This window comes from Eretmochelys imbricata, chromosome 1 (assembly GCF_965152235.1).
Source record: "Eretmochelys imbricata isolate rEreImb1 chromosome 1, rEreImb1.hap1, whole genome shotgun sequence".
NCBI lineage: Eukaryota > Metazoa > Chordata > Testudines > Cheloniidae > Eretmochelys > Eretmochelys imbricata.
In genome coordinates, this window is record NC_135572.1 from 260345213 (window position 1) to 260372791 (window position 27579).

A 27579-nucleotide genomic window follows, 5' to 3' on the forward strand; every position below is an offset into this window, starting at 1 on the left:
CTATTGAAGGCAGGTATTGACTGAGCTCCATAGCTCAGTCGCCTCTGCTACAGTCTACTTCCTCCTCTGTTTCCAGGACTGGTTTAGTTTCTCGAAGTACCACTGGGGGGGTCTGAAATGTATTAACATTCTACAGTGATAGACCATGCTTCATCCTGAAGTCTCTCAAAGTATGTTTACTTCTGAGCCCATTGGCAAAACTCTCCTGCTTCACTGGGAGCAGGCCCAGGCCCTATATTTACAGAAGAATTGCTAACTCCACTACTGAAACAAAACTACTTCCAGGATGAAACACAGCAGCTGTTTAAGAGCATACGGCAACACAACACCTACCTTTAGAGCAAAACACTGAAGAACAGTCCAACTGAAAGTTCTTGGTGAGTTTATAGACTCATAGATATCAAGGTCAGAAGGGACCATTATGATCATCTAGTCCGACCTCCTGCACAACGCAGGCCACAGAATTTCACCCACCCACTCCTGCGATAAACATCTCACCTATGTCTGAGCTATTGAAGTCCTCAAATCATGGTTTAAAGACTTCAAGGAGCAGAGAATCCTCCAGCAAGTGACCCGTGCCCCATGCTACAGAGGAAGGCGAAAAACCTCCAGGGCCTCTTCCAATCTGCCCTGGAGGAAAATTCCTTCCCGACCCCAAATACAGCGATCAGCTAAACCCTGAGCATATGGGTAAGATTCACCAGCCAGATACCCAGGAAAGAATTCTCTGCAGTAACTCAGATCCCACCGCATCTAACATCCCATCACAGGCCATTGGGCCTATTTCCCATGAATAGTTAAAGAGTTCAGGTGAGCAGAAAAGAAAACCAGTTACTAACCTTGCGTAACGGTTGTACTGTCAGATGTGTTGCACAGGTCCATTCCGCTCTTGGTGGTGCCAGAAATGTTTTTCCCCCTCAGTGTCACCTGTCAGAGTGGCTCAAGAGCCATCTGCTGCCATTAGTGTTGGTCTAAAGGGCCCAGCCGACCCAGAGTCCCCTCAGTGCCTTCTTTCCAGAAACTCCGCTGCGGAGGGGTAAGACAGCGGGTCCTGGAATGAACATGTGCAACACACCTCAAAGACCAACTGTTACAAACAGTTAGTAACTAGTTTTTTTCTTCTTCAAGCGATTGCACATGCACTTGTGGTGACTCCCAAGCAGTTAAATAGGTAGAGCGACTGGAGTTCCTGTACACAGATTGGGGTACAGCTCAGGCAAATTTGGCATCCTCTCTTGAATACAAAGTGGTGGAGTAATGGGAGAGAAAGTGTGCGCCAACTACCAGGCTGCTGCTTTGTAACTGTCCAGAATAGGGATCTGCTCTAGGAATACCTTTAAGGATACTTGGGAACTTGCAGAGTGGGCAGGCAGCTTGTCTGAAGGAGACATGTCTGCCAGATCATAATGTGTGGGTACAAGAAGTTATCCAAGATGAAGTTCTCTGTGTGTAGATTGGAAGATCTTTCATTTTGCCTGCAACGGCCATGAACAATTGGGTGGATCACTGAAATGGTTTGGTCCTGTCTATGTAGGACACCAGTGCTTGTCTAATGTCCAGTGTGTGGAGCCATTGCTCATCCCTATGTGTGTGTGGTTTGGAGTAAAATACAGGCAAGTAAATTGATTAATATGAAAATCTGAAACTACCTTAGAGAGAAACCTCAGAGGAGGCCATAAGTCCACCTTATTTTTAAAGACGATTGTGTATGGTGATTCAGATGTGAGGGTGTGCAGTTCAGAGACTGGTCTGGCAGAAGAAGTGACAGCACTTAGGAAAGCCACCTTCCAGGAAAGAAGCAAAAGCTCATATGGTGGTCTCATAAGTTTAGGCAAAACTAAGTTCAAGTCCCAAGGGGAAACGGGTTCCTGTAGTTGAGGGTACAATCTTTCCAGGCTCTAAGGAAAGTAATTATGTCATTAGGAAACTGTTGGGGACACTGGGGCATGGCCACTAGGTAACTCGAGGAGATGGAAGACCATGAGTGTTGATGAAGCCCCCTCGCACTAGGCCCAGGTGTCCTTGGCATCCCCCCCCACCCCCGGCCTGGAAGCACTCACAGCAGCTCTGCGTACTAGGCCCAAGTGTCCTTGGCCGCCCCGCCTAGAGCCACACACAGCAGTTATGCTGAGAATCTGCAACACTATGTTGCAGAGTCAGACTGCCTGAAACTAAGCAAGGCCACACAGGGGAGATATGGAAGAACAATGCTGAATAAAGCAGCTTTATGTATAGTTTAACAAATGATACAGAGAACCAGGGAACTAGCTGGGAACTGGATTGGCTGGCTATATGGATACTTAGGGCAGCTTGCTATTGGATAAGTATGCTGGGAAAAAGGATGTATAAAAGTCTGTGTAACTTCCTGCTCTGTGTACAGGATTTGAGATTCAAATCTCCCTGTACCTTTTTGAAGCTTCAAATAAACTTTTCTGCTTCTCCACTCCATTGTGATTATTGGGTGTAGCACACCGGGTAACGAACCAACTCAAGCTGTTGTTCAGCCTCTCGGCACTGGGTGCCGGCAACAAAACAGAAACAAAAACAATTATCCATCCATATGAGGGTGGAAATCTGATACTGCTGCAGGTGAAGCTTGATAGAGGAAATCGAAACAGCAAGGTGTAGCTGATGCAGCAGATCTTCCAGCAAATACTTGACTGACAAATGCATCGGTGAGACTCCAGTTTGACAAGCCCAGTTAGGGAACCACTTCCATTTTAACAGGTAGGTGGCCCTCATGTATGGCTTTCTTCTAGCTAGAAAAACCTGGTGAACTTGCTCTGAGCAACCCTGTTCCTTGGGATTTAACCATGGAGTTTCCAGGCTGTTAAATGAAGGGATTGCAGGTTTGGGTGGAGCACCTGACTACAGTCCTAGGAGATCAAATATGGGTGTAATGGGAGTGAGATTGGAGTCACCACTGAGTGAGCCAGAAGAGTGGAGAACCAGTGTTGGTGGGGCCATGCCCCCCCTTAATATGTGTAGCAATGGGATTAGGGAAAAAGCATAACATAGCTTTCTCATTCAGGGCAGCAGGAAGGCATCTGGGATGGAACCCTGACTGTGGCCTTGCAGGCAGCAGAATTGGTGACATTTTCTGTTGTACTTGTTTGCAAACAGGTCTATTTTGGGAGTCCCCTACTACTGGAAAATGCATCTGGCTATATCTGGGCAAAGAGACCACTCATGGTGACTAGAGAAAGACCTCTCAGGTGATCTGCTACCTTGTTCTAAACCCTTAGAAGGTAAGAGGCCTCAAGGTTGATTGAATGGGCTATGCAAAATTCCCATAGGTGAATTGCTTCCTGACACAGGAGGGATGATCAAGCTCGTCCCTGCATGATGAGGTAAAACTTCACTGTGATATTATCCATAATTGCAAACCGGTTTCTCCTCCTGCTATGAGGTAGAAAAGGCTGACAGGCAAGACGAATCGCCCCGAGCTCTGTGATGCTGATATGAAGAACAAATGCTGTTGAGGACCAAAGACCCTGAGTTTAGAGGGCTGCAGGTGAGCTCCTCCCCCTAGAGCTGATGAATCTGAGACCAGAGTCATGGATGGTTGAGGGCAGAAGAAGGGAACATCTATGCAAACATTGAGAGGATTCAACCACCAATTCAGTGAAATTAGAAGCTGCGAAGGTATCAAGAGCACAGCATCCAGATGCAGATAGCTTGGGGAGTACGCTGAGGCCAGCCATGTCTGAAGGGGTCTGAGGTGCAGCCTTGTGTGTTGTACTAGGTGCATGAAGCCATGTGCCCTAGGAGCTTCATACAGTTTCAAGTTTTTGTGATCAGATGAAACTTGAGGTCTGTCACATGAGATTGAATAGATTTGGAATCTCAACTCTGTGAGGAATGCTCTGGCCTGGGTAGAGTCCAACACAGCCTTTATGAACTCTATCCTCTGTACTGGGCAAAGGACAGACTTGTCTGCATTGATCAGTAGTCCTAAGGCCTTGAAAGCTGAAGAAGCTGAACACTGGTTATAACCTGAGCTTTGGACTGGCCCTTGATTAGCCAGTCATGCAGATAAGGGTATAGCTGCACTCCTCGTCTCTTGAGGAACACTGCTACCATGGCCATACATTTTGTAAACACCAGAGGAGCTGCAGGTAGCCCAAATGGAAGCACTGTGAATTGGTAACGTGAGCTCTTTCCTACAAATCAGAGGAACTTTGTGTCCTTGGTATACTGATACATGAAAATAGGCATCTTTTAAAACAAGAGCAACATATCAGTCTCCAGGATCCAGAAAGGGAATAATGGATGCTGGAGTGACCATGAGAAACTTTATACTTTGGAGAGAGCTGTTGAGCTAATGCAGATCTAAAATAAGCCTGAGATCTCTGTTGGATTAGGAAATAATGGGAGTAGAAACACTTCCCTCTTAAGTTCTGCAGAACTTCCTCTACGGCTCCCATCTAAAGGGGAAATTGAACCTTGTGGACCAGAAGTTCTTCATGAGAAGGTCCCTGAGGAGAAATACATTGGAGGGTGTATTCCACTTCTACAGTGCTGAACAGCCAATGGTGCATGGTGATACAGGACCAAGCACTGAGGAAATGGGAAAAGCAGTTTGCAAACAAAGGAAAAACAGGGTTTGGCATCTTAGGACTTGGTACATCCTGAGCATCCTATCAAAATGCCTGCTTAGAATGCCCAGGATGTGTAAGTGGGGCAGGCATTGAAGCAGAAATAGAAGGAGGAGATGGTCTATGCCTATAACCTCCCCTCAGGCACAACAGCAGTCCAAAACAAAAGCTAAGCAAACAAAATAATCTTGCAGCCCCCCCCCCCCCAAGCAAGGGCACGCTCTTCAAAAGGCAAAAAGTTCCTGTGAAGGGGGCTTGGTTCCTAACCCCTTGAGTGTTTGTGGGCCCAGACTGGGTACCCAGTGAGATGCAAGGCAAATATGGTGTCCCTCTACCCTCTCCAGAGGGCCAAAGCAGAAGAGACTCTTAAGCAGCTATCTGTGTAAGTAGCCCCTGTTCTGTGGGGGCAGGGAGCTCTAGCTCTGCTTCCCTCGGAGTACCCCCCCATTCTGGGCTTGGGTCCTTCCTTTTAAGGAGCCACCCCTCTCCAGGTGCAACAGGCCTCACAGATGCATCAGGTTGGGGCTGATTTTGCCCAGAGGAGCTCTATAACCTCTGCCTGACCACCACACTCTCCTTTCCCCCCCCCCCACCTTGTGGTACAAGGGCTTTAAAGAGCTCAACCAACACAAAGAGTTCACTGAAGGTATTTATAGCAACCATCACTGTAGGCCCCACCAGATTTAAGTGAGAGAGAAAGAGAGAGAGTGTGTGTTGGGTATATCAGTCACCAGGATGGTACTATTACAATCACCTCAACCACTAGAAAGCACTTTCTGGTTTTTAGCACTTCAAAGGACACAGCTCAAGAAGCCTAAAAAGTGCCTTTGCTTAGCTAAGAAAAAAATATCCTATCCAGAAGTTTCCAGATGTCTGTGTTTCTTTTTAAAAAACAACCTGGCTATCCTTTAACTGGCTGATAAAGAGCAATAAATGCCATGTAAAATCTTCTCTATGCCACGCAGCTGAACTCTGAGTGCAGATCTTTATTGTGTATGCTCTACAGTCACTCTGCATATGGGACTCCCATTGGCATCAACAGTAATTTTGTACCAGAGTAACGATGGTCTTGTGGTTAAAGGCACTGAACTCAGGAGATCTGGATTCAATTTCCGCCTCCATTACAAACTTCCTGTGGAACGTTGGGCAAGTCTCTTACTCCAGCTCCTCATCTGTGTGTTGAGGATAATAGTACTTCCTTTCCCCTCATGCTTTGCCTGTCTTGTCATTTACATTGTCTGTGCCTGGGGCAAGGACTGCCTCTTAATAGATGTATGTATAATGCCAAACACAAAGATTAGAGCATTTTGGCAATACTATAATAAAAATAGTAATGTACGTGGAAAGACTGTAGAGCCTGCAGTAGGGATCTGTGCTCCAGATCGGAGAAAGGCCATGTGGATGACAGACAGTGTTGTGGGCATTTGTTGCTCTTGGTCATGAACCAGTGAAAGGAGTGAAAGACTGTTTCCTATTATGCATCACTGAATGTTCCTCTTTTACTAAGGAAAGAGGCAACCTTACGCTTATGGTGTTGTTAAAAGGAGCAAGATCTGATTGGCTGTATTATGAACTGTTCAGAGGTGAGGGCCAAAGCATGCCCATGACTGATACATTCAAAGAAAAACACAATAAATAGATGCAATATCCTAGGGTGATGCACTCAGAGATAACTTTAGCAAACCTGAAAGTGCCAAATGGGTTTTATACAATTTTTAAAGGCAACTTCAAAACTAATTTCCATGCTGAATGCCACCCCACATAGCCTGGTTAGTGGGACCTATAATAATTTTCATTTTAGTTTTCTAGTGCACCTTTTAAAGTTGCATTAACAGCAGAAGTATGGCAATATAATTCTCCAGCTGTAGCACTACAAATTTTAATACTGAACTTGCAAAATACCACGATTCTATTTCGCTGCAGCCTCTGTGAGGAAGAGAAATAATTAAGGTGATCTAGTTGATCTGTGAAAAATGTAACAATAAACTATACCTAAGCTCTAGCTGCTATACCAAGTACTTTGCCCAATCTCTCTTGGCAGTTAAGAATGGCATGGATTACATTACAAAACAAAGCATCTGTGTGTCCTGTCAGTATAAAGGTCAAAGAAACCACCAATCAGCTCTGTAAGTGTCTATCACTTTCAACATCTGCAGTCAAAGATAAATTGCAGTATCACACAGAGCTAGAGGTAGGAAAATATTTGCACTGTATCAAGCTCAGATGAGACAATACGTACACAGAAAATAAACAGGCGCAGTTCAATTGCGTGTTACTAATAATGTAGAGGGTGATCTGTGTCTGACTGCTAGATCACCTGTTGAGTCTTCATTTAACTTTGTCAGTCTGGTACATTGGTTTAAGGACATAATTTGCTTTATATCCCCTACATAGTGAGGATTTGGGTAGCAATTCGGAAAACAATCGTCATCTGTGGAAGACATAACTTGATAGGGCAGTCTAGGATATAATGCTGAATTAATAACACGTGCCATCAATTTGAAACCCTTCTTCTCCATGCAGGGGTGTGCACAGGAATAAAAATTTGGCTGCTTTTGGAGGGGCACTTTCTGTGCCCCCCACAGCCAGAGGAGCTTGCTCTCCCCCTCCCTGCTATAGAAGAGCTAGGCGCTGGCCTACACTTCCTCCTCCCCAGGGCCAGAAGACCTTTCATCTCCTGCCTCAGCCAGGGGCTGAGGAACTCACTCTCCCTGCCCTAGCCCTGGAGGAGTTCTGTACCCCTACTGATTGTGGGGGGTGCCCCCGCTTCCCCACACATGCCCCTGGCTATGTGGATCCCTGATCAAAACTCCCCATATAATGTGAATAGCCTCTCTTATAACCCATGGGCTAGAACGTGGACTGTCTTGCTCCCATGCAGTGAATAGGAAAAGCAGATTCTGCTCCCTGGACTTCCATGAAGATATTGCAGGACAAAGTAAACCAGGCTTTTCTGAAGCAGGGATGAGCATTTGTCCCTTTGTCTCTCCATTTTTGTTTCATTAGAGGAAAACTCTGTAAAACCCCTCATGGCTAAACACGTTTACTGTCATATAGCGTGCAATTCACCCCTGTGCCGAGGGCCAGCAGTAGGTCAATGCACTACTTAACCTCCACTCAGCATACCCTCGGGCAGTCAGTACTCCAGCATATCAGCTGCTGCCCCAGGTGGGGAGTGTTTTGATTAGTGGCTCTACTTAGTCATCAGTCCACTGGCCAGAGCCTTCCTCTGATCTTCCCATCTCCATAGCCTTTCTTCTGCACTGCCATGAGGCAGGGATGTGGGGCACTGCCCAGGAAGTGTGAAAACTATAGGGGTTTTGCTCCATTCCGAGGCTGCTACACCCATTGATAAGTACCAGGATCTGAAGTTATTTAAACAACATATAAATACTGCAAAGTTCAAACAAAGCACGTTCTCTTCTTCATATGAATATGTGTATGCTCACTCGAGCTAGTCAAAAGCCCCTCTCCTTCCCAACAAAAATTTGACTAAAAAAAAAAAAATTTCATTTCAAGTTGGTTTTCAAAACCTCAAGATGTAGAAAAAAGGGAAGGTGAAACTAACTTTGCAATTTTACAATAATTTCTCAACTTTTGAAAAAAATTACCGAATGGCAAAGTTTAGTAATAATACTGGAATACTCTTAATAATACCCTTATATAGTGCTGGTCATCAGCAGGTCTCACAGCACTTTATAAAGGAAGGCTGCCTCAGTTCACCTGTTTGTAAATGGTCCTCAGAGAAGTGACACGACTTGCTCCCAACAAGCCAGCTCTCCTGCGTGCCAGTCCAGTGCTCTGTTCATTAGGCACACTGCCTATAACCTAGAAGAGTGTGTGTGTGTGTGTGTGTAATTCCCCTTTTCCCAAAAGGTAGAGAAATTATGAAAAGTGAGAGCAGAGAATTGTAAAATGAAAAGAATTATTTTGTAATTATGGATATTTATAATACATAGAAGTGTCAATTTATTAGGTAAATGTTAATAAGGATAAACATCTGTGTTAGGAGTTCTTATTGTCTCAGTTCATGTGCAGTAACTTACAAAAGTAAAAAGTTCTAAAAAGAAAATGTGAAAATAGACAGTTTATTAAATTCATTGGCAAAAAAGAAAAAATGGTTTCAAAGGTAAACACTAAATTTCAGAAAGTTTCAGGATTTCAGCTTTTGAGAATCAAAACAAGATTTTTTAAATGGGAAGAAAATAAAAAACAAAACAAAACAACCCGCCAACAATGATAGCCTCCCCCTTTTTAGTGGAAATATTTTGTGTTGCTCTATTGCTCTCAATTTCGAGAAAGCTAGACTTGACTTTTTGACAATTTGTTTGGTTTTGCTAATTGTGGAATGTTTTTAGATATGGGTGGAAAAATATAATGATCCACTTGAGGAGAATAAATAATATGGAAATGTATTTACTCAACAAGAGGTGTCAAAATATTTTCACTTTTGACATTTCAATAAATTTTTTGAAAATAAATTTGGAAAAGGTCAGGAAAAGAGTAAATGAATTGTTCCTTCTGCCTCATTTTTTTGGCCAAATAGAGCTCTGGGATAAAATTTTCAAAGACATCTTACTGACAATGCGATGCAGGATCCTAAATACCTATATCACTACTGAAAATGGAATAAACACTTCTGAAATTTTTACTCTGATGAAATTTGAGTTAAAAAAAATCACAACAAACAGAAAATAATTTCAGGAAACATTTGTGAACAAAGCTGAGTGAATAACTGACTTTTACGTTTAGCCCCTGAACTGAAAGATTCGCTTTCCCCCGCCACAAGTCAGCTGCACCCAAAATAAATGTTTTTGTTTTTCACGTGTGGTCATTTTAGAATGTTTTACACACAAATACACACACACACACACACCCCCCCCCCTTTAAATTTAGCTGATTTTTTTTTTAAATAAAGAAAAGGCCAGAATGTTTTGTTATGGCCAAAACATTACTTTTTTGAAATCTCACCCACCTTTTTAAACCAGCCAGAACTAGTCACTGAATTCACAAATAGTTTTGGTGCCCCACAAAGTGCATTTTGGGGCAAATTTACTATTCACTAAAAATATTCACCCAGCTTTATTCATGGATGCCTTGCCCCCTTCCCCCAGCTCAAATAAAACCATCTACATTACTTGGATTTGAGCTATCCACTAGACTATACCAAACACCGCTATATTTGGTGTTTACAAAATAACATTGTACTGTGGGAATTCAGGGGTGTTTAACTAGAAAGAGGGGTCCCATGTTGCTATTAGATAATTATATTAGTGTAGCACCCAGAATCCCAAATCCACAAAATGCCCTCTTGTGCTACATCCTGTAAAAACATAAATGAAGGAGAGTGCTGGCCCTTTACATCAGGAAGAATTTCACCCACACATTACCCAAACACACTGTAGCTTAGTGGATCGAGTGAATAGTCCTTTGTAGTTCAAGGCTTAAACTTGTATGTTTCTTATTTTCTATTTACTTTGTTCCATCAATGCAGTCAGTTTAACTTTTGCTATTTTTCTAAATTAAAAAAAAAAAAAAGCAGACATGCAGGAAAAAAAGTCAAGTCAGAAAGCATAGTGCAGCCACATAGCGATGAGCTCTGTCTACAAATAGGATTTTTTTGGTGCTCTCTCATGTAGCCATGCATGATTAAGATGTTTGCCTTTAGTCAGATGGAAGGATATAACAGCTCAGCCATCATGCATTAAATAAAGGATGTACATTAATACATGACTATAAATGTGTTATTACAATATATGCAGTAAATTTTATATGCAAATTGTATCACTTCCATAGCAGATGCTTCTAACTCCCCATTGTAATTTTATTTTTCTTAATGAAAAGTCCCCAATTATTTTTTTAAATTGAAGTTCGCAGCCTATGGGTTAGAAACAGGAGCAAGAGAGAGAAAATCAACCGAGTAAAATTAACTAGAATAATAAGGGGGAGGTGGGAGAACCTTCAAGCTCTGAGAAATATTAGACTGTGAAAGTCTCCCATCAGAAGTGTTGGAAGCTTCATCACTGGATGGTTTAAAATAAGACTAGAGAAAACATTTCAGGACACAGTGAAGTGAATAATCATGCATTGACCTTTAGAACATGTCGTAGGTCACCCGAGGAGTCTTTTTCCAGCCATATTGGAAATTTATAAGCACTATTAATTGGAATACAAGCATTTTGAGACTGAAGAGTAGGCAGAGTGTTGAGGGGCGAGTGCAGGGGCCTAGGAGTCACGACATCAGGGTTCTGTCCCATACTTCTTCAGTCGGTGCATTTGGAAAGCTGGACAGTTTGTGCAAGTGGTGCAATATCTTGATTTGTATATTAAATATGCATTACTTTGTTTACATAAATCCCTATGAAATCCTTTAATTCCCTTTCTCCTCCCTGTCAAAACCTGTTATTGCCCGCTAGAGAGAGAGTTTCCTCTTCGTTCCCCCATCCCCATATTCCCCCCCCTCAAATTTCTCCCCCTCCTGATCTTTGGCTCCCCTTACTTGGATTTCCCCTAGCCCTGAGTCTGGTGCTCCCCTACATTACCCACTGTCCATCCCCACATTTCTGGTCCATGTAAGCCTCTCCCTGTCTCCAGCTTCCCCTTCACCTAGGGGGTGTTCCCCAATGTGGCCTCATCCACAGGGATGGAACACCCTGCACTACTCTGCTCAGCACCAGTCTAGCTGTATCTCTATACCTGTGGCAGGTAGAGAGCTATGCTCTATTATAAGAGTCTTCCAGCTCAGGGGGGTTGCAATAGTTACCGTCACTCTAGCTAAAGAAGACTGTCTAGAGTGCCTCTTTCTTAGGTTTGCAGCTGCTCAGTAGCCGAGTAGGCTAGGTCTTCAATTAACAGACATCTGTTCTAGATATCTGTTCTACAGATTCACTGTATGGCCTTGGGCAAGTCACTTGGGCCAATGTTTTAAACACATTCACTAATTTTGCGTGCCCAACTTAAGACACCTTAGCCCAGATTCTCAAAATGCACTTAAGCACGTATCTCCCATGGGAATGATTAAATGACTTCGAGGATGCGGGCTCCTGGGCTTGATTTTTCACAGTTGTCAAGGGACCAAGTGAAGTCAATAGGAGCTGTGGGTCCTCTGCATCTCTAGAGAAAAATAAATAAATAAATAAATTAAAAAAAAACCCCACACCAATAGCCAGACCCTTGTGTACTAACCAAAGGCACCAACTAGGTATTATTGGCATTTCTCCCTCACCACAATTCTGAAGTGCTCTTACTCTCCTCTCGGGTTCGTGGTGATTTCCAGTCAGTGGGGGAAGGATAACTTGCCTTCCAGCAGAACATTCCACTAGAACAGTTCAACCACGTGTGTACTCACGCTTTAAAATAAAATAAAAAAAAAATTTAGATAACCACAAATAAGTGATGATAATGCAGGAAGATTTAAAAAAAAACAAAAAAAAACACAACAACAAAAAACCAACAAAACCCCGAACAACTGAAGATACCAATTGAAAAGAACGTAGTTACAACGAATAGCCTCATGCCACATCTGAAAAAGAAAGCCTACTCACATGGTTTGGATACTAGTGACAGTGTAGTAACATGTTATGAAGCATATTCTTGCCAGCAAGTTAAAGAAGTATGGGCTGGATGAATGGACTATAAGGTGGATAGAAAGCTGGCTAGATTGTCGTGCTCAACGGGTAGTGATCAATGGCTCCACGTCTAGTAACAAGGCCTTATCAAGTGGAGTGCCCCAAGGGTCGGTCCTGGGTCTAGTTTTGTTCAATATCTTCATAAATGATCTGGAGGATGGTGTGGATTGCACCCTCAGCAAGTTTGCAGATGACACGAAACTGGGAGGAGTGGTAGATACGCTGGAGGGTAGGGATAGGATACAGAGGGACCTAGACAAATGAAGGATTGGGCCAAAAGAAATCTGATGAGGTTCAACAAGGACAAGTGCAGAGTCCTGCACTTAGGACGGAAGAATTCAATGCACTGCTACAGACTAGGGACCAAATGGCTCGGCAGCAGTTCTGCAGAAAAGGACCTAGGGGTTACAGTGGACGAGAAGTTGGATATGAGTCAACAGTGTGCCCTTGTTGCCAAGAAGGCCAATGGCATTTTGGGATGTATAAGTAGGGGCATTGCCAGCAGATCAAGGGACGTGATCATTCCCCTCTATTCGACATTGGTGAGGCCTCATCTGGAGTACTGTGTCCAGTTTTGGGCCCCACACTACAAGAAGGATGTGGAAAAATTGGAAAGAGTCCAGCAGAGGGGAACAAAAATGATTAGGGGACTGGAACACATGACTTATGAGGAGAGGCTGAGGGAACTGGGGATGTTTAGTCTGCGGAAGAGAAGAATGAGGGGGGATTTGATAGCTGCTTTCAACTACCTGAAAGGGGGTTCCAAAGAGGATGGCTCTAGACTGATCTCAGTGGTAGCAGATGACAGAACAAGGAGTAATGGTCTCAAGTTGCAGTGGGGGAGATTTAGGTTGGATATTAGGAAAAACTTTCTCACTATGAAGGTGGTGAAACACTGGAATGCGTTACCTAGGGAGGTGGTGGAATCTCCTTCCCTAGAAGTTTTTAAGGTCAGGCTTGACAAAGCCCTGGCTGGGATGATTTAATTGGGGATCGGTCCTGCTTTGAGAAGGGGTTGGACTAGATGACCTCCTGAGGTCCCTTCCAACCTGATATTCTATGATTCTATGTTCCATATTTTCAAGAGCTGCTTCACAGATGGGAATCATTTTAAAAGCAGGTGAGAGTTCTGTAACTACTTCATATTACCAGATGACTGTTACAGGTGTAGCAGAGCAAGAGTGGCTCACTGTTGTATTAGCAGCCCCAATCCCACAGTCCTTATACTCAGACAAACTACTGAATTCAGAGCAATTTTGATGAAGGAGTCAAGGCCACACATTTCTCATCTTTTCCATGAAAGGAATCAAAATGTGGTCAAGCTGGTATGGAGAAGACTGGCCCTGTGGCATGCTCTCTCTTCTCCACACCAAATGCATGGGGACTGGACTAGAGGACTGGAAGGGACATTGAGAGGTCATATGATTCTATGGAAGCCCCTCTCCAGGTATCTAGATCTGCAGGTGAGGAAGGCATGGGGAGCTTATAACTGCTACACTCTTCCTCCCCAAAATCCACTGGGTAAACTGGGCCATATACTGAGACTAGAGTTTGAAGTATGCCCCCTCCCACCCACATTACCATAGATCTCCTCCAGCTTCTGGGGAATAGAGTGAGAGAAGGGTAGAAAGGATCCAAGCTGTCCAGGGACAGCAGAAAGCACTGTGGAGAGACAGAGACAGTGGACCTTTCTGGATTTAGAGGCAAGATCCCTAGCCCCATCCACACGGCTGCAAGCCCTGCCTTCCCAATAGAAGAATTTAAGGGAAATTTGAGGGAGTTTCTTCTCCCTCATGTTGAGTGTCACTGCATAGACAAGAATGGGCCCTGAGTAAGGACTACAGGATTTGGTCCATACTGAAGAGCTTCATTTTGACTGTCTGAGACCATATTTGAGTGCCTCAGATGGTCATATCCTAGTTTTCACAGGTTCCCTACACCTCTGAAAGTCATGTAATCAGAGACTAGCTTAATAACTACAGTTCATCCGATGAAGTGAGCTGTAGCTCACGAAAGCTTATGCTCAAATAAATTTGTTAGTCTCTAAGGTGCCACAAGTTCTGCAGTACTGCATGTAAGATGGGTTTAGACTGGCTGAATTATTGTTAGCACTGATCTCAATTAATAACGGCCAACCAGCCATCTGATTAGCTGAATTATCACTTAGTTTAATTTGTACAAAATAAATACATGCTGCTGGGCTTATGGGTGCCAGAAATGCTCAGAGCTGCTTCATTACTGTTCAGAAGATGACGCATTATCCCAAAAGGTATAGTAATGGATATGAGCACTCTGAGTGTAGATCCCATAGCTGTTAAACATGTAATGTAATGGTCTCCTAGTTGAAAAGGTTTTTAAATATTTACACATCTTAATAAATATTTTAAATACAGTTTTAATACCAAAACTGCAAGCATACATTTAAACACCTTTCACTACATCCAATAAGACGCTGCACTTGAGGATATGGAGAGCCCTGAAAGCGGTGGGATCAGTGTCCCTCCCTCACATGAGGAGGCAGACAGTATAGGAAAGCCCAAGCAGTGGTAGAGCACAACTCCACAGGAACTCTCTGTCCATAGCTATGCCTGGAGACAAGAGGTCTCTGGAGTCAGGAACAGACTCCAGTGACCCCATACCAGAAACATAATAGGTATAAATGCCCCTGCCTTGATTCTATAGCAGTAGCTGGTCAGTTGCCTAAGGTGGAGAATTCCATTTCTCCTCCTTAGTGCCAAGCCTGTTTATTCCAAGCTTTGTGCAAGGCCCAGGATTTAGTCTATACTAGCGGTAGGACATAGTAATAGCTCAGTTTAATCCTTTCATCACCACCCTTGCTCTATACCTTCAGGCACAAGCAGACATGATATTGTAAGTGGGCAGAGTTTAATGCTACATGGCGTGTTATGCTTGTAATGCCTTTTAAGAAGACTTTGTAAAAGAGACAAGTGAATCAGCATTCTAGAGCAGCACTCAAAGGCCATTTGGCAACGAAACCTGAAAGGGAAGACCTCCATTATCTTGATTGCTGTAGAAGTGTTTCCAGATTCTTTACACTGCCTCGCTTCAGTTCCATAAGAGGGATGTAGATTGCATGTGCCTGGTATTATTTGTACTGCAGTAGCACCCAGAGGCCACAATGAGCTGTGAAGCTACAACCTAAGTGAAAATCCCAGCCTAGAGAGTTTACAATTTAAACTGACAAACCAGAGGGTGAAAGGGGAAAGAAAGGCACAGAGAAGTGAAGTAGCTTGCTTATGGTCACACAGCAGGTCAGTGCAAGGCTGGCAATAGATAAGAGGTATCGTGTTTTCCAATCCAGTGTCCTACCCACTATACCGCCTTGCCTAATGATTGGTGTAAATAAGGAACCAAATTCTACCCTCAGATCATCCAGAGTAACTCCATTGACTTAAGTGGAGATAAAGCAGCACATGTAAAAGGTTGATTCCTCTTTTAAAGACATTCCAGGTTTCAGAGTTATTCCCTGTATGTAACAGGAGTAGTATCAGTAGCATCTTTAGAATGGAATTAATTTTGCGTGTATGTTCACTGTACTCCAGATTTACACAATTGAGTGGAAATTGGCTCAGTCTTTGTACAATTGCTATGTAATGTCTTCTTCTACTGTGATAACTTGGATCCTATAAAAGAAAGCTGGTTGCCTCAACAAAAGGAGAAACTGAACATGTGTTTTGGATGTTTCAAGGTGAAACTTCTAAACAAAAAAAATGAAATACTATAGTAAATGAGATAGCAGCTTAACTATACAGCAGAGTTAGTCTCTAAGGTGCCACAAGTACTCCTTTTCTTTTTGCGTATACAGCAGAGGTAAAAATTCAGGGTGCAACTTGGTCATAAAATTTACATAGTAGATAATATTTTACAAGAAAATTACACCACACAAATGCATTATAAAGCTCAGAAAAGGATTTTTTTTTAAGAGTTGTAAATTACAGCTTGGAAATAAATTACAACTTAAAACTCTAACCATTAAAGTTAAGATCACAGGATGGCAAGCATACAGCTGGATTCTGAGAAAATGGTGAACTATGGTCAAGAGCTATTGCATGTACTTCTAAGATTTATCAAGCATGGAATATGCATAGCGGCCATCATTCCCATGCCTCCCCCCCAAAAAAAAGGTGTTATCCAGAATTCGTTAGTGCATCTTCATACAGTATAGCCTCAGAATTATGAATTGACAGTCAACCACAGTATTTTCTTAGCTGGAACTGGAAATACACAATCAGGCAGCAGCAGAGACAAAAAAAGCAAATACCGTATAGTACTGTGTGTTAAACATAAATTACTAAAAAATAAAGGGAAAATTAAAAAAAAATGTGACAAGGTAAGAAAGCTGTTTCTGTGCTTGTTTCATTTAAATTAAGATGGTTAAAAGCAGCATTTTTCTTCTGCATAGTAAAGTTTCAAAGCTATATTAAGTCAATGTTAAGTTGTTCTTTCAAAAGTTTGCCATAATGTTTTGTTCAGAATTACGAATAACCTCCATTCCTGAAGTGTTCGTAATTCAGAGGTTCTACTGTATTTCTCAGTTCTCAGAGGTAAACTGCAATACTTAAGATTTTGCTATTGCTTTTTTTTTTTTTTAAATCAACTCATCAAAAAAATATAATCAAAGCACTCATAATCAGTAATGATCACTCTATTTTATGATTGAAGCCAATAGATATGCTCCTTCCCACTTCACTTATTAACCAGCTAGATTTCCTTTAGCTGTTTTATATGCAGTTGAGGTTTTCAACAATAATTTGCATAAAACAGTCCTAGCGGCATTCATAATATTTTCCTTCCATATGCAACCTAATATTATTTATTCAAAAAGGACAGTAAAGGCCATGACCAAAGGGACAGTTATTTTTAGTAGCCTTGTCAAATAGTAAATAAAACAATCCTCAGGCTCTATTCAGGGCTTTTTCTTGCCTGGCATTTCTTAAAAAGGTATGCAATTTGAACAAAGTGGTTCTTGATAGCTATAGTTCAAATCACAGAAAATATTTCATACCCTTACAATTTGCAAATTTCCTAGGGATGTGTATTTCCTAACTTTAGTGTGCGGAGCAGATGTGCTTCTTTGGGATAAAAATATTGGAACATCATAATTCCAGGACATACTTAAAGAACACACACTTACTTAACTAACTATTAATCAGCACTGCTAATAGTATACCTATCCATTACAAAAAGAAAAGGAGTACAAGTACTCCTTTTCTTTTTGCGAATACAGACTAACACGGCTGCTACTCTGAAACCTATCCATTACAAGTAACAGGACATTTCACATTTATCTTAATAGTGTATTTTCTACTTGTATCTTACAGTAGAACATCAGTTCAGAACAGTACTGGACTGATCCAACACCCATTAAATCAATGAAAAGATCTCCATGAGTATTAGATAAGAGCTCTTCATGCTGAAATGCACCAATTCTGATTCAAATCTTGTACCCACCACTTATAACTACAGAAGAGTGATTTGTAGCTTTCTGAACATGTGTGGGTAACTGCTAATCAAAAGGACACTTGGAGAGCAAACACTAGTTTTCATTCGAACTTAAAGAACTCAATCTCATTTATAAAAAAAACCACATACAAAAATCATCAGTTACATAACACCAGCAAAAAGAAGCACAGTCATTTCACAACAGAGTTTGCATTACTAACAAATATATAGCACTTGCTGTTTTCTAAAACCACTGCTGTAGCTTTTGAACCATATAGTCATTCAATAATTAAGGTATTATATCAATTTTTCCTACCTCCAGTGACATGCTCTCTCTTCTTTGTAAGAGCAATTTTTCTTTATAACAAGGTTTTTTTAAATACTCCATTTCAGAGTTCTCACATATATGCATCCAGGTGCTGTATTTTAAAATGTTAAGTATAGGGAACCAGTTACTATCTGTTGTGATACAAATTTACTCTAATTGTGAGCTCAGCTGTACAAAGTATGTTAAAGTCCATAAAGCATCACAATATCCTACAAATCTTGATGTGAAAAGGAGACAGAAAAACTAAATTAGTCTAAGCAAAAATGGCCTACTGATATGGTTCAAGGACTATATGGAAATCATGGTTGATAAAAACAGAAGATGTACGACTGGAAATAAATGAACCAAAATTGGTGTGTCAAATACTAAGCATAATTGGACGACAAAATAATGAGGGAATGGGCTATTCCATCCCTCACTCCCTTTTTGGGTTTTTAAAGAAAGATACTTTGGGGAGAAAGAAGGGAAGAACTGACGAAGGCTACTGGAGCGAGCTTCACCACCATTGCTGCCACTCCCACTGTTTCCTGAGACCCTGAGCCTCTGTCATCCTGATCCTGAGAGATGTCCTGACCAGGCCAGGCCAGAGAGAGGGATCCAGATAAAATTACCACCCCTACGAGCTGAATACAAACACCAGGATGAAGATGAAGCAGAATCAGACCTTAACAGCTGCAACAACAGCTCCAGATCACATCAACTAACTTACTGTCTTTTACCCGAAAGGACAGTCACTACTATCTTTGATTCCATATAAGGGACTGTCAAACAAGAGAGTTTTTTCCTTCTAAAAAGGGAAAGGAAACAAAGGATGTTAAAATAAAAGCCTTACTTAATGCTTTACATTTCAAACGCTTTAACTGTTTTTCCTTCTTTTGTATCTTTAATAAAAGGTTAAAAGGATTTTTGATTGTGTGCTTGCCATAGCATTAAGCGCCAATCTCTGGACCTTTAGCATGGTTGAATTTTGGACTGTGACAGTGGACAGGACTACATTAACACTTTTAGCCCATTTATTTCATTTAAGTTAATACAAGTATCTTCAGGATTTAGATTAAACAACACATACACTTAAATTGAGAAACTGGCTACCATTTTGGGCCCCAAGCCTACAAACCTCCACTATGGTGGCAGTTTTAATCCTTGTAATACAGATTCAGCTTGTTCTAGGTAGTGAAATGACATGAAAGCAAGAAAATCACTCTTTTCATACTTTTAAATACACTAACTTCAAAAGATGGGACAATATTTTATTATCAATTTGGAAGAGAAAACAAGGGGAATATAATAAAACAAAACATCATGAAGTAAAAACAAAGCCCATACCTAGGATGGCAAAAGGGGATGGCTGTTCCAACTAAGTCAAAACATAAAATCTGTCTCAGTGTAGCACAATACATGGAACTGACCTAACTAGATGATTACAAAGTTAACATTATTACCATAAAATAAACAATAGCAAGTCAATTCCTGAAAAGTATTTAGGGATAAGCTTTAAAGAAGTAAATCCCGATAGTAGAAAATTAAAATCAAAAGTTGGTTATGTGAAACTATATTTAAACATTTAACATTTAAAAACAAAATATTTTCCCTTTACTTACCAAGATCATCAGAGTTCAAGATTCTGTTATATGACAGCAGAGTTTAGCCCTTTCAAAGCTCCAAGCGATACTCACATCAGTTGAGCACCCATCCACCTATTTTTTAAACTAAGAATAACTTAGATCTACAGAAAAGGTGCAGGCAACTGGGAGTGGTTAAGGAAATACAGCTGTGTTCCTTCTGTCCCAGGTTTATTAGGCTGAGAGTGGGCAGCTGTGCTTCTAACCCTGTCAGCAGAAACAAATAGGTCCTGATAACATGATCAGTGGATATGGAAGACTGGAAATGAAAGTTTATTGGAATAAAAAAAATAGCTGGCCCCGGAGGATACTGACACAAAATTTCATCTCATTTGGTTTATTGATTTAGCTGTTTGAGTAAAATGAATGGCTGACTGATACTGCGTTTTAGCTGAGTCAGTAAAAATACAGACACCTGGAAGGGGAATCATATTGCCTTATGAAAAAGAAAACCAGGTGGGACTCACTTATTTGACTGAGGCTTACTACACAACTGATAACACAACTTCAACCTGCTAGGACAGCATTCTCTGCAGTTTCAAATAGCTGTGACTTCAAGTAGTGCATGGGGAATTACAGAAACCAACAGGAAAGTAACTTGAAGGGGCAATATCCCACTTTTTAATTTTTGCTTTTGCAAAATAAACTAAAATTAGAAAATAAAAGATCTGTATTCCTTTACTTAACAGAAACAACAAGGAGTCCTTGTGGCACCTTAGAGACTAACAAATTTATTTGGGCATAAGCTTTTGTGGGCTAGAACCCACTTCATCAGATGCATGGAGTGGAAGATACAGTATCAGGTATAAATACACAGCACATGGAAAGATAGCAGTTGCCCTACCAAGTGGGAGGTCAGTCTACTGAGACAACTCAATCAACAGTATGATACCAAGGGAGGAAAAATCACTTTTGTAGTGGTAATGAGAGTGGCCTATTTCAAACAATTGACAAGAACGTGTGAGTAACAGTAGGGGGAAATTAGTATGGGGAAAATTAGGTTTTGTAATGACCCAACCACTCCCATTCTTTATTCAGGCCTAATTTGATGGTGTCCAGTTTGCAAATTAATTCCAGTTGTGCAGTTTCACATTGGAGTCTGTTTTTGAAGTTTTTTTGTTGAAGAATTGCCACTTTTAGGTCTGTTATTGAGTGACCAGGGAGATTGAAGTTTTCTCCTACTTGTTTTTGAATGTTATAATTCCTGATGTCAGATTTGTGTCCATTTATTCTTTTGCATAGAGACTGTCCAGTTTGGCCAATGTACATGGCAGAGGGGCATTGCTGGCACATATCACATTGGTACATGTGCAGGTGAACGAGCCCCTGATGGTACAAAAGAATAAATGGAAACAATCTGACATCAGGAATTATAACATTCAAAAACTGGTAGGAGAACACTTCAACCTCCCTGGTCAGTCAATAAGAGACCTAAAAGTGGCAATTCTTCAACAAAAAAACTTCAAAAACAGACTCCAGCGTGACCCAACTGTTTGAAATGGGCCACTCACATTACCACTACAAAAGTGATTTTTCCTCCCTTGGTATCCTACTGATAATTGAATTGTCTCGTTAGGCTGACCTCCCACTTGGTAAGGCAACTCTCATCTTTTCATGTGCTGTGTATTTATCCTGCTACTGTATTTTCCACTCCATGCATCTAATGAAGTGGGTTCTAGCCCATAAAAGCTTATGCCCAAATAAATTTGTTAATCTCTAAGGTGCCATAAGGACTCCTCATTGTTTTTGCTGATTCAGATTACCACGACTACCACTCTGAAACCTGTTACTTAACAGAGTACATATATAGCCATAAAGTGTACAGGGCTCTCCACAATTCTCTGGGCATTCAAGAAATGCTCAATCCTCTACCAAACTAGAGTGACCTGCAGCATCTACCAAGAGCAAAGCAGTGCTATGCTATGTAAGAGGCCAGAAGAATGAAAGAGGAAAAAGGACAGGCAAATGGAGCTACAGCAAAGTATTTTCTGTAGGCCAGATGAGAGAAAGAGGTGAGGTAGGAGAACTGGCTGGCAGGCAAGTAGTTGTGGAAAACAGACCCATATTAAATTATATAAAAAACAAGATGACTGTAGCAGCAAAAAATCATACTTTTAAAAAAATTATTTGACTATTATGGGGCTGTGGTTAAACAAAAAGTTTGGTTGTGTGATGATTTAGGGGACTTGTCTGTTCAATTTATGAATTGTGTGAGATTATGAACTCTCTGAATGTATCTTTACCAAGTTACAAGTTGAATGTGTAGCCCTTGGGCCTTCTTTAATGGCTGTTTCCCTCCATATTGGCCTGAAATTCCAACAGGGTAGTGGTACAGGACAGACTATAGCAGGTTGTTAAATCCGGATTGCTCTCCCATTGAAATGGAACAGATCTGAACAATTGACTGACTCCCATCCCAAACTGGTTTATCAGAGGAGTAGTCACCTGGCAACAAAGTCACCGACTGGAGGTCTCTGATCCCCTGGGAAAGCTGATCCAGGAATCTCCTGGAAGATTATAGGACTGGAGCTGCTCTATTTGGGGTCTTCCCTGGCTGTTTTTCTCCAGTTCAAGATGAGGGAGAACAATCCAGCACCTAAAAGCCAGATGAGGCATCTGAATACAGATGGTCCCCCCACCAGGGAAGGGTGAGCTAGTGAGGGGCATGTATTAGGATTGTTTATGGCTTTCCAAACAATCTGTAGTCTTCATCTGTTAAGTAAAAGAGCAATGGTGTTAGCATCCGAGGCAAAGCGTTTCTGTGCTATATGCTGCAGCTACCACATGCCTTCTGAGAGCATTCACCTTCAGTGGGATTCCAAAAGAGGGTGTGTGTAAGACATGGGAGAGTCTGAAGGGCCAGCACTTAGCCCAGAGACTAGGCAGCAGGATAGTGCTTCAGGAAAGGGTGCTAGACCGAATGTCTATACCCCTAGCTTGTGCCCAGTGATCCCCAGAGTGGGGCATTGGGTGTGCTCCATCCAGGCTCCGAAGCCTAAAACACCTGTGGACCCAGTGGCTGGGTTGCCTCACAGCAGCCTAGTGAGTGGCCAGTTGGGCCTGTAATAGTAGGGTACTGCAGAGCTGTCAGTTTCCTACCACAGAATTCAACAATGCCAGAATCAAAATTGGACCTCATGCATACGGTCCCTGTGTGGATGAAGGATGGTATGGACTCCGACAACTCCTTTGTTTCTTCTTCCATACTGCTCCCATGCAGCAGAGAATGGGGATAAACAGATTCTTTCTGAAAACTACCACAAGCTTGCCTGAGGCCCCCACACTATATATTGTTTTACCCCACCCCACCCGGTTCGTACATCTTCCCATTCACCACAATCACTTCCTCCCCCACTCTTGCTTCCAGATCTCCAACTTTTCCTCCCTCTCAGCACAAACATCTCTTAACCCTTCACTCTCCTCTCCCTTTCCCCTAACGACCTCATTTTTCCTCACCCATCTGTCCCCCCTTACTATCTCACCCTACACCCTTCATGCTCCCTCCAAATCCCCCACTCCCTCTTCTCCCAATGCCCTCATTCTCTCCTCCTCCATCTGTCTTCCCTTCCAAGCCCATTCCCTTTTTCTTTCTTGAAAACAGTGCAGGGGGTCCCACCATTTATTCCCCCAGACTTTTCTTCTTCTGCAAATACCTGCCTTTTTTTTTTTTTTTTTTTTTTTTTTTTTTACTACAGCAAGGGCTTTGTTGCTCCTTGGCACTACCTCACCTCTCTGGACCTTGCACTCACTGCCTCCACAAGATACTCATTTTGCTCTATCAACCCAATATCCTCCCCTCCACCCCTCACAGAATATCAGGGTTGGAAGGGACCTCAGGAGGTCATCTAGTCCAACCCCCTGCTCAAAGCAGGGCCAATCCCCAACTAAATCAAAGAGAAGGTACTGTCGCTCCCTTGCCACTGGAGAATGTGGGCATTGATCCCGCTGCCTCTCGCATGCACTCTACCACTTGAGCTAATTCCCCTGTCAGCGTACCTAGTCTTCCTCTGTCTCTCTCAGTTCCGCTTCAAATCCCCTAGCTTCCCTCTTCATTGCCTTCATGCTTGAGTTCCTCCACCATCTTTGCTTCCACAGCTCCCCTCCTGCCAAGTCCATTCACTGCTTCTGACCTACACACCCTACCTCATCACCCAACCCCCTCCACTTGAGAGCCAGCTGCAACACTTACACTGCTGTTTTTAGCACAGGGCTGTCTCCCCAGACTGGTATGTATACATACCTTCTCTGTGTCTCCCTAGACTGTGTACTCTTCAGGGAAGGGATCTTTCCTTCTTGTTTGTCTGGAAAACTCTTAGTACATCATGGGTGCTACCATCAGCAAATAATAAATACTACAGTACAAACATACATTATATAAGTACTATTCACTCAGGTATCTCAATGCAGTGAAGAAACTATTTTTTATTGTTTAAAGAGCTTTGCAGTTCATTTGTTAGGATTTTAAAATCCAGTAATTCCTCCAATAAAAAAGTTTGCCACGACAATGTAGTTCAACAAGGTAGTTCCACCAGAATTAAATTCTGTAATTATTTCTCGGTCTATAGCACAGAATAAAAATAGCATTTTAAAGAAGTCAAACAAAAAGTGAATTATAACCATCCCATTTTTAAACAATTTATAATATTTCTCACAATATACATGACAATAAACTAATTTAAATAACATTAATACAAACTATCAAAAGTCAGGGAACTTAAAGTGATATTCATCTTTACCACACAAGTAGAAGACATAACAGGTTTATGATCCTTTCCAATCTGTCAACTAGGTAGTCATAATTTTAAGAAAAAAGATCAAGTAAAAATTTTCAAATGAGGGTGCCTAAAGTTAGGCATCGAAATCCATGTCTAGGCACCCAAGGACCTGGCTTTATTTTTAGATGTGCAAACACCCTGTTTTTCCACAGAGATGAGGATGCTCAGCAGCTCTTTGCAAGTCAGGCAAAGTGTCTAATGCCTCAATTCTGTAAAAACTTATGCACAAATGTAACTTCATGAATTTGAGTAGTCCCATTAAATCCAGAGAGACTGCTCATATGCATAAAATCACATACATAAATGGTTGCAGGATAAGGAAATACATTGACTTGGGAGTCTATCTGTGGATTTAGGTGTCTAATTTTAGGTCTCCAAATTTGAAATTTTTGGTTATAGTATTTACACAATTAACAGAATGATTCATGTAATTATGTATTTAGGATGTCCACCAGGATTTTTAAATTTTAGATACATTTGCTGTGCATGAATTGTAGCCAATTTTCAAAATATCATCTGTACAATTTAATATATTTTTTTCAAATTACTAATTAGACTAATCACTTGCCAAACTTCATGGTTCAAGCTTTGAGTTAAACAAATATAAGAAAGCATTCAGCCAGTAATTTCTTTCTCTATAGGCCATATTCTGCCACAGCTTTTAAACAGAAAACCTTATTAACAACAATGGTGATTTCTGCTTAAAAGTGGATGGTACACTCTGGCCCTATATTTTTAAAAGTTTACATAAACTTTCAAATAGTTCAAATACATTTTAGAAGTCTAAGAAGCAACATAATCTTATACACCCCAAATTTTGATCAGGGTAAATATTTACAACTGAAATACCTGAAAACCGATGATTGTAATGGAAACAATGACACAACCTTAAAGTACATAATAAATGTCAATGCTGTGATGGTACTTTTAATATTAATACTAGAAGCCTCTCCAGTTGCCAACAAAAAGTACATTTTTCAACAGAAAACTAGCTTCATTCTAGCTTATCCTCATTAATATAGATTAGTGCAGCATCATGCTAAATGTGTTTGCTTACACCAGTGATTCTCAAACTGTGGGTTGGGACCCCAAGGTGGTCATGACCCTGTTTTAATGGGGTTGCCAAGGCTGGCATTAGACTTGCTGGGGCTCGGTGCCAAAGCCTGAGCCCCACCGGCCAGGGCCAAAGCCCAAGTCCCACAACCTGGGGTCAAAGCCCAAGCCTGACGGCTTCAGCCCTGGATGGCGGAGCTCAGGTTACAGGCCCCCATGCCTGGGGCAGAAGCCTTTGGGCTTCAGTTTTGGCCTCAGCAGGTTTTGGAATTGGCCCCCACGCGCAGGGCAGCTCAGGTGGGCTCAGGCTTCAGTCCCCCCTCCTGGAGTTGTGTAGTAATTTTTGTTGTCAAAAGGGGGTCATGGTGAAATGAAGTTTGAGAAGCCCTGGCTTACACCATTGATTTAGATAGGTACCAAGGGCAAAAGAAGTAGGTTGCTTCTCTTGCTACCCTGTGGTAGGGCCCAATCGTGCAAATACTTTTCGAAGAGCTTAACAGTATATGCAAATAGTTCATCTGATGTGTGTAAAGTTAAGCATGTGTCAAAATGTTTGAAGGATTAGGGCTCAAATCATTAAAATTATTATTATTATTATTATTATTATTGATATTCAGCTTGTGGCAACTGGAGAAATCCTAAAAATGGCAAAGACACATCATCAATTAAGTAGTTGTGTCTGTGAGAAGGAAACTATTTTGACTCAATGAACCCTTTTTGCATTGTGATTTGAAATACATACCCAATTTGTGAGGGCAAAAAAGTTAAGACAAGCCACTGATCTGTTTTCATCTCCCTTCTTCACTGTTCATTTATTGTCATTAAAGAAAGCTCTGGTTTATATTATATCCCGTGATTTTCCTTTTTTAAATGCTCCATTTTTTTCCTAATACAAAACACCTGTCAAACAATCAGCCTATACTTCATTGTATCTGGTCAGATGTTTTCAACTGACAACAGTCCTCACTTTCAGGGTAAAAATCAGATAAAATCCTTCCTGTTCCACCTTTCATTTAAACAAAAAATTAAGGTAATTTAATATCAGTGCCACCTTAATTACCCATACTAAATTGAAGAATTGTTTTGAAATCCTTCGACTGGAATGGTAAGCAGTTGTCTCCTATTTTTCTTCTGAATTTACTGGGAACAATTAATATGTCCATCTGAATGATTAGTCTCCAACATCCCCATCTCTATCACCAATGAGCCATAGGAAGTGAAAACTCATAGCTAATAAGGCAGTTCCAAGCAGATCTCCCAATGCAGTAAGGTAAGGGATAGAAAAACTGTCAGGATCTTTTCCTTTTTTCCAGAAGTGGTGCACCATCCAGTCAGCAATCCATAACAAAGTAAACACCTGTGGCAGAACATTAAACAAAAAATAATCCAAAATCAGTGGGAGTGGAATTAGAGCACTTTTGAAAATCCCACCCTAAACATTAACACTGATCTATTTCCCTGCTGATTATTTTAGCAGAAACATTAAGCTAACAGGCCTGATTTCTAAGATGTGCTGAGCATCTGGGATGCCCACTGAACTTCAACAGGAGATGGTGGATGCTCAGCAACTCTGGAAGTCATACTGCGTGTGTATTGGTGGGTGTAATGGTAGAACTGGGTGAACTGGAGCAGTTAGTGCCTTGCTAGTGTGGGGAATGAAGAATTCAAACACTTCTCCCCAAAAACTCAAGATCGCTTTCATCCTTGCCTAAAAGGTGGAATATCAGAATGGTAGGACTGGAAGGGGCCTCGAGAGGTCATCTAGTCCAGTCCCCTGTGCTCAGAAGTATTATCTAGACCAGTGTTTCCCAAACTTGGGATACCGCTTGTCCAGGGAAAGCCCCTGGTGGGCCAGGCCGGTTTGTTTACCTGCCGCGTCCGGCGGTTCGGCCGATTGCAGCTCCCACAGGCCACGGTTTGCCGCTGCAGGCCAATGGGGGCTGGGGGAAACGGCGCAGGCTGAGGGACGTACCAGCCGCTGCTTCCTGCAGCCCCCTTTGGCCTGGAGTGGCAAACCGCGGCCAGTGGGAGCCGTGATCGGCCGAACCTGCAGACGCGGCAGGTAAACAAACAGGCCCAGCCCGCCAGGGGCTTTCCCTGCACAAGCGGTGT

At 41.8% G+C, this 27579-nt stretch overlaps 1 protein-coding gene across 2 annotated transcripts in view; it reads right to left on the reverse strand.

Moving 5' to 3' along the window:
- Window positions 1–11553: 11553 nt before the first annotated feature.
- The window catches only part of SLC41A2 (solute carrier family 41 member 2), a 99859-nt gene continuing 83833 nt past the window's right edge, over window positions 11554–27579 (reverse strand). The window contains exon 11 of one of the 2 annotated variants that reach the window (XM_077828686.1): window positions 11554–11947. In XM_077828686.1, coding sequence (XP_077684812.1) covers window positions 11927–11947 — 21 coding nt within the window. In that variant the 3' untranslated portion in view covers window positions 11554–11926. Of the gene's footprint in view, window positions 11948–24041; window positions 26825–27579 lie in introns of those variants that run through there. The other variant, XM_077828675.1, reaches the window with a different exon arrangement.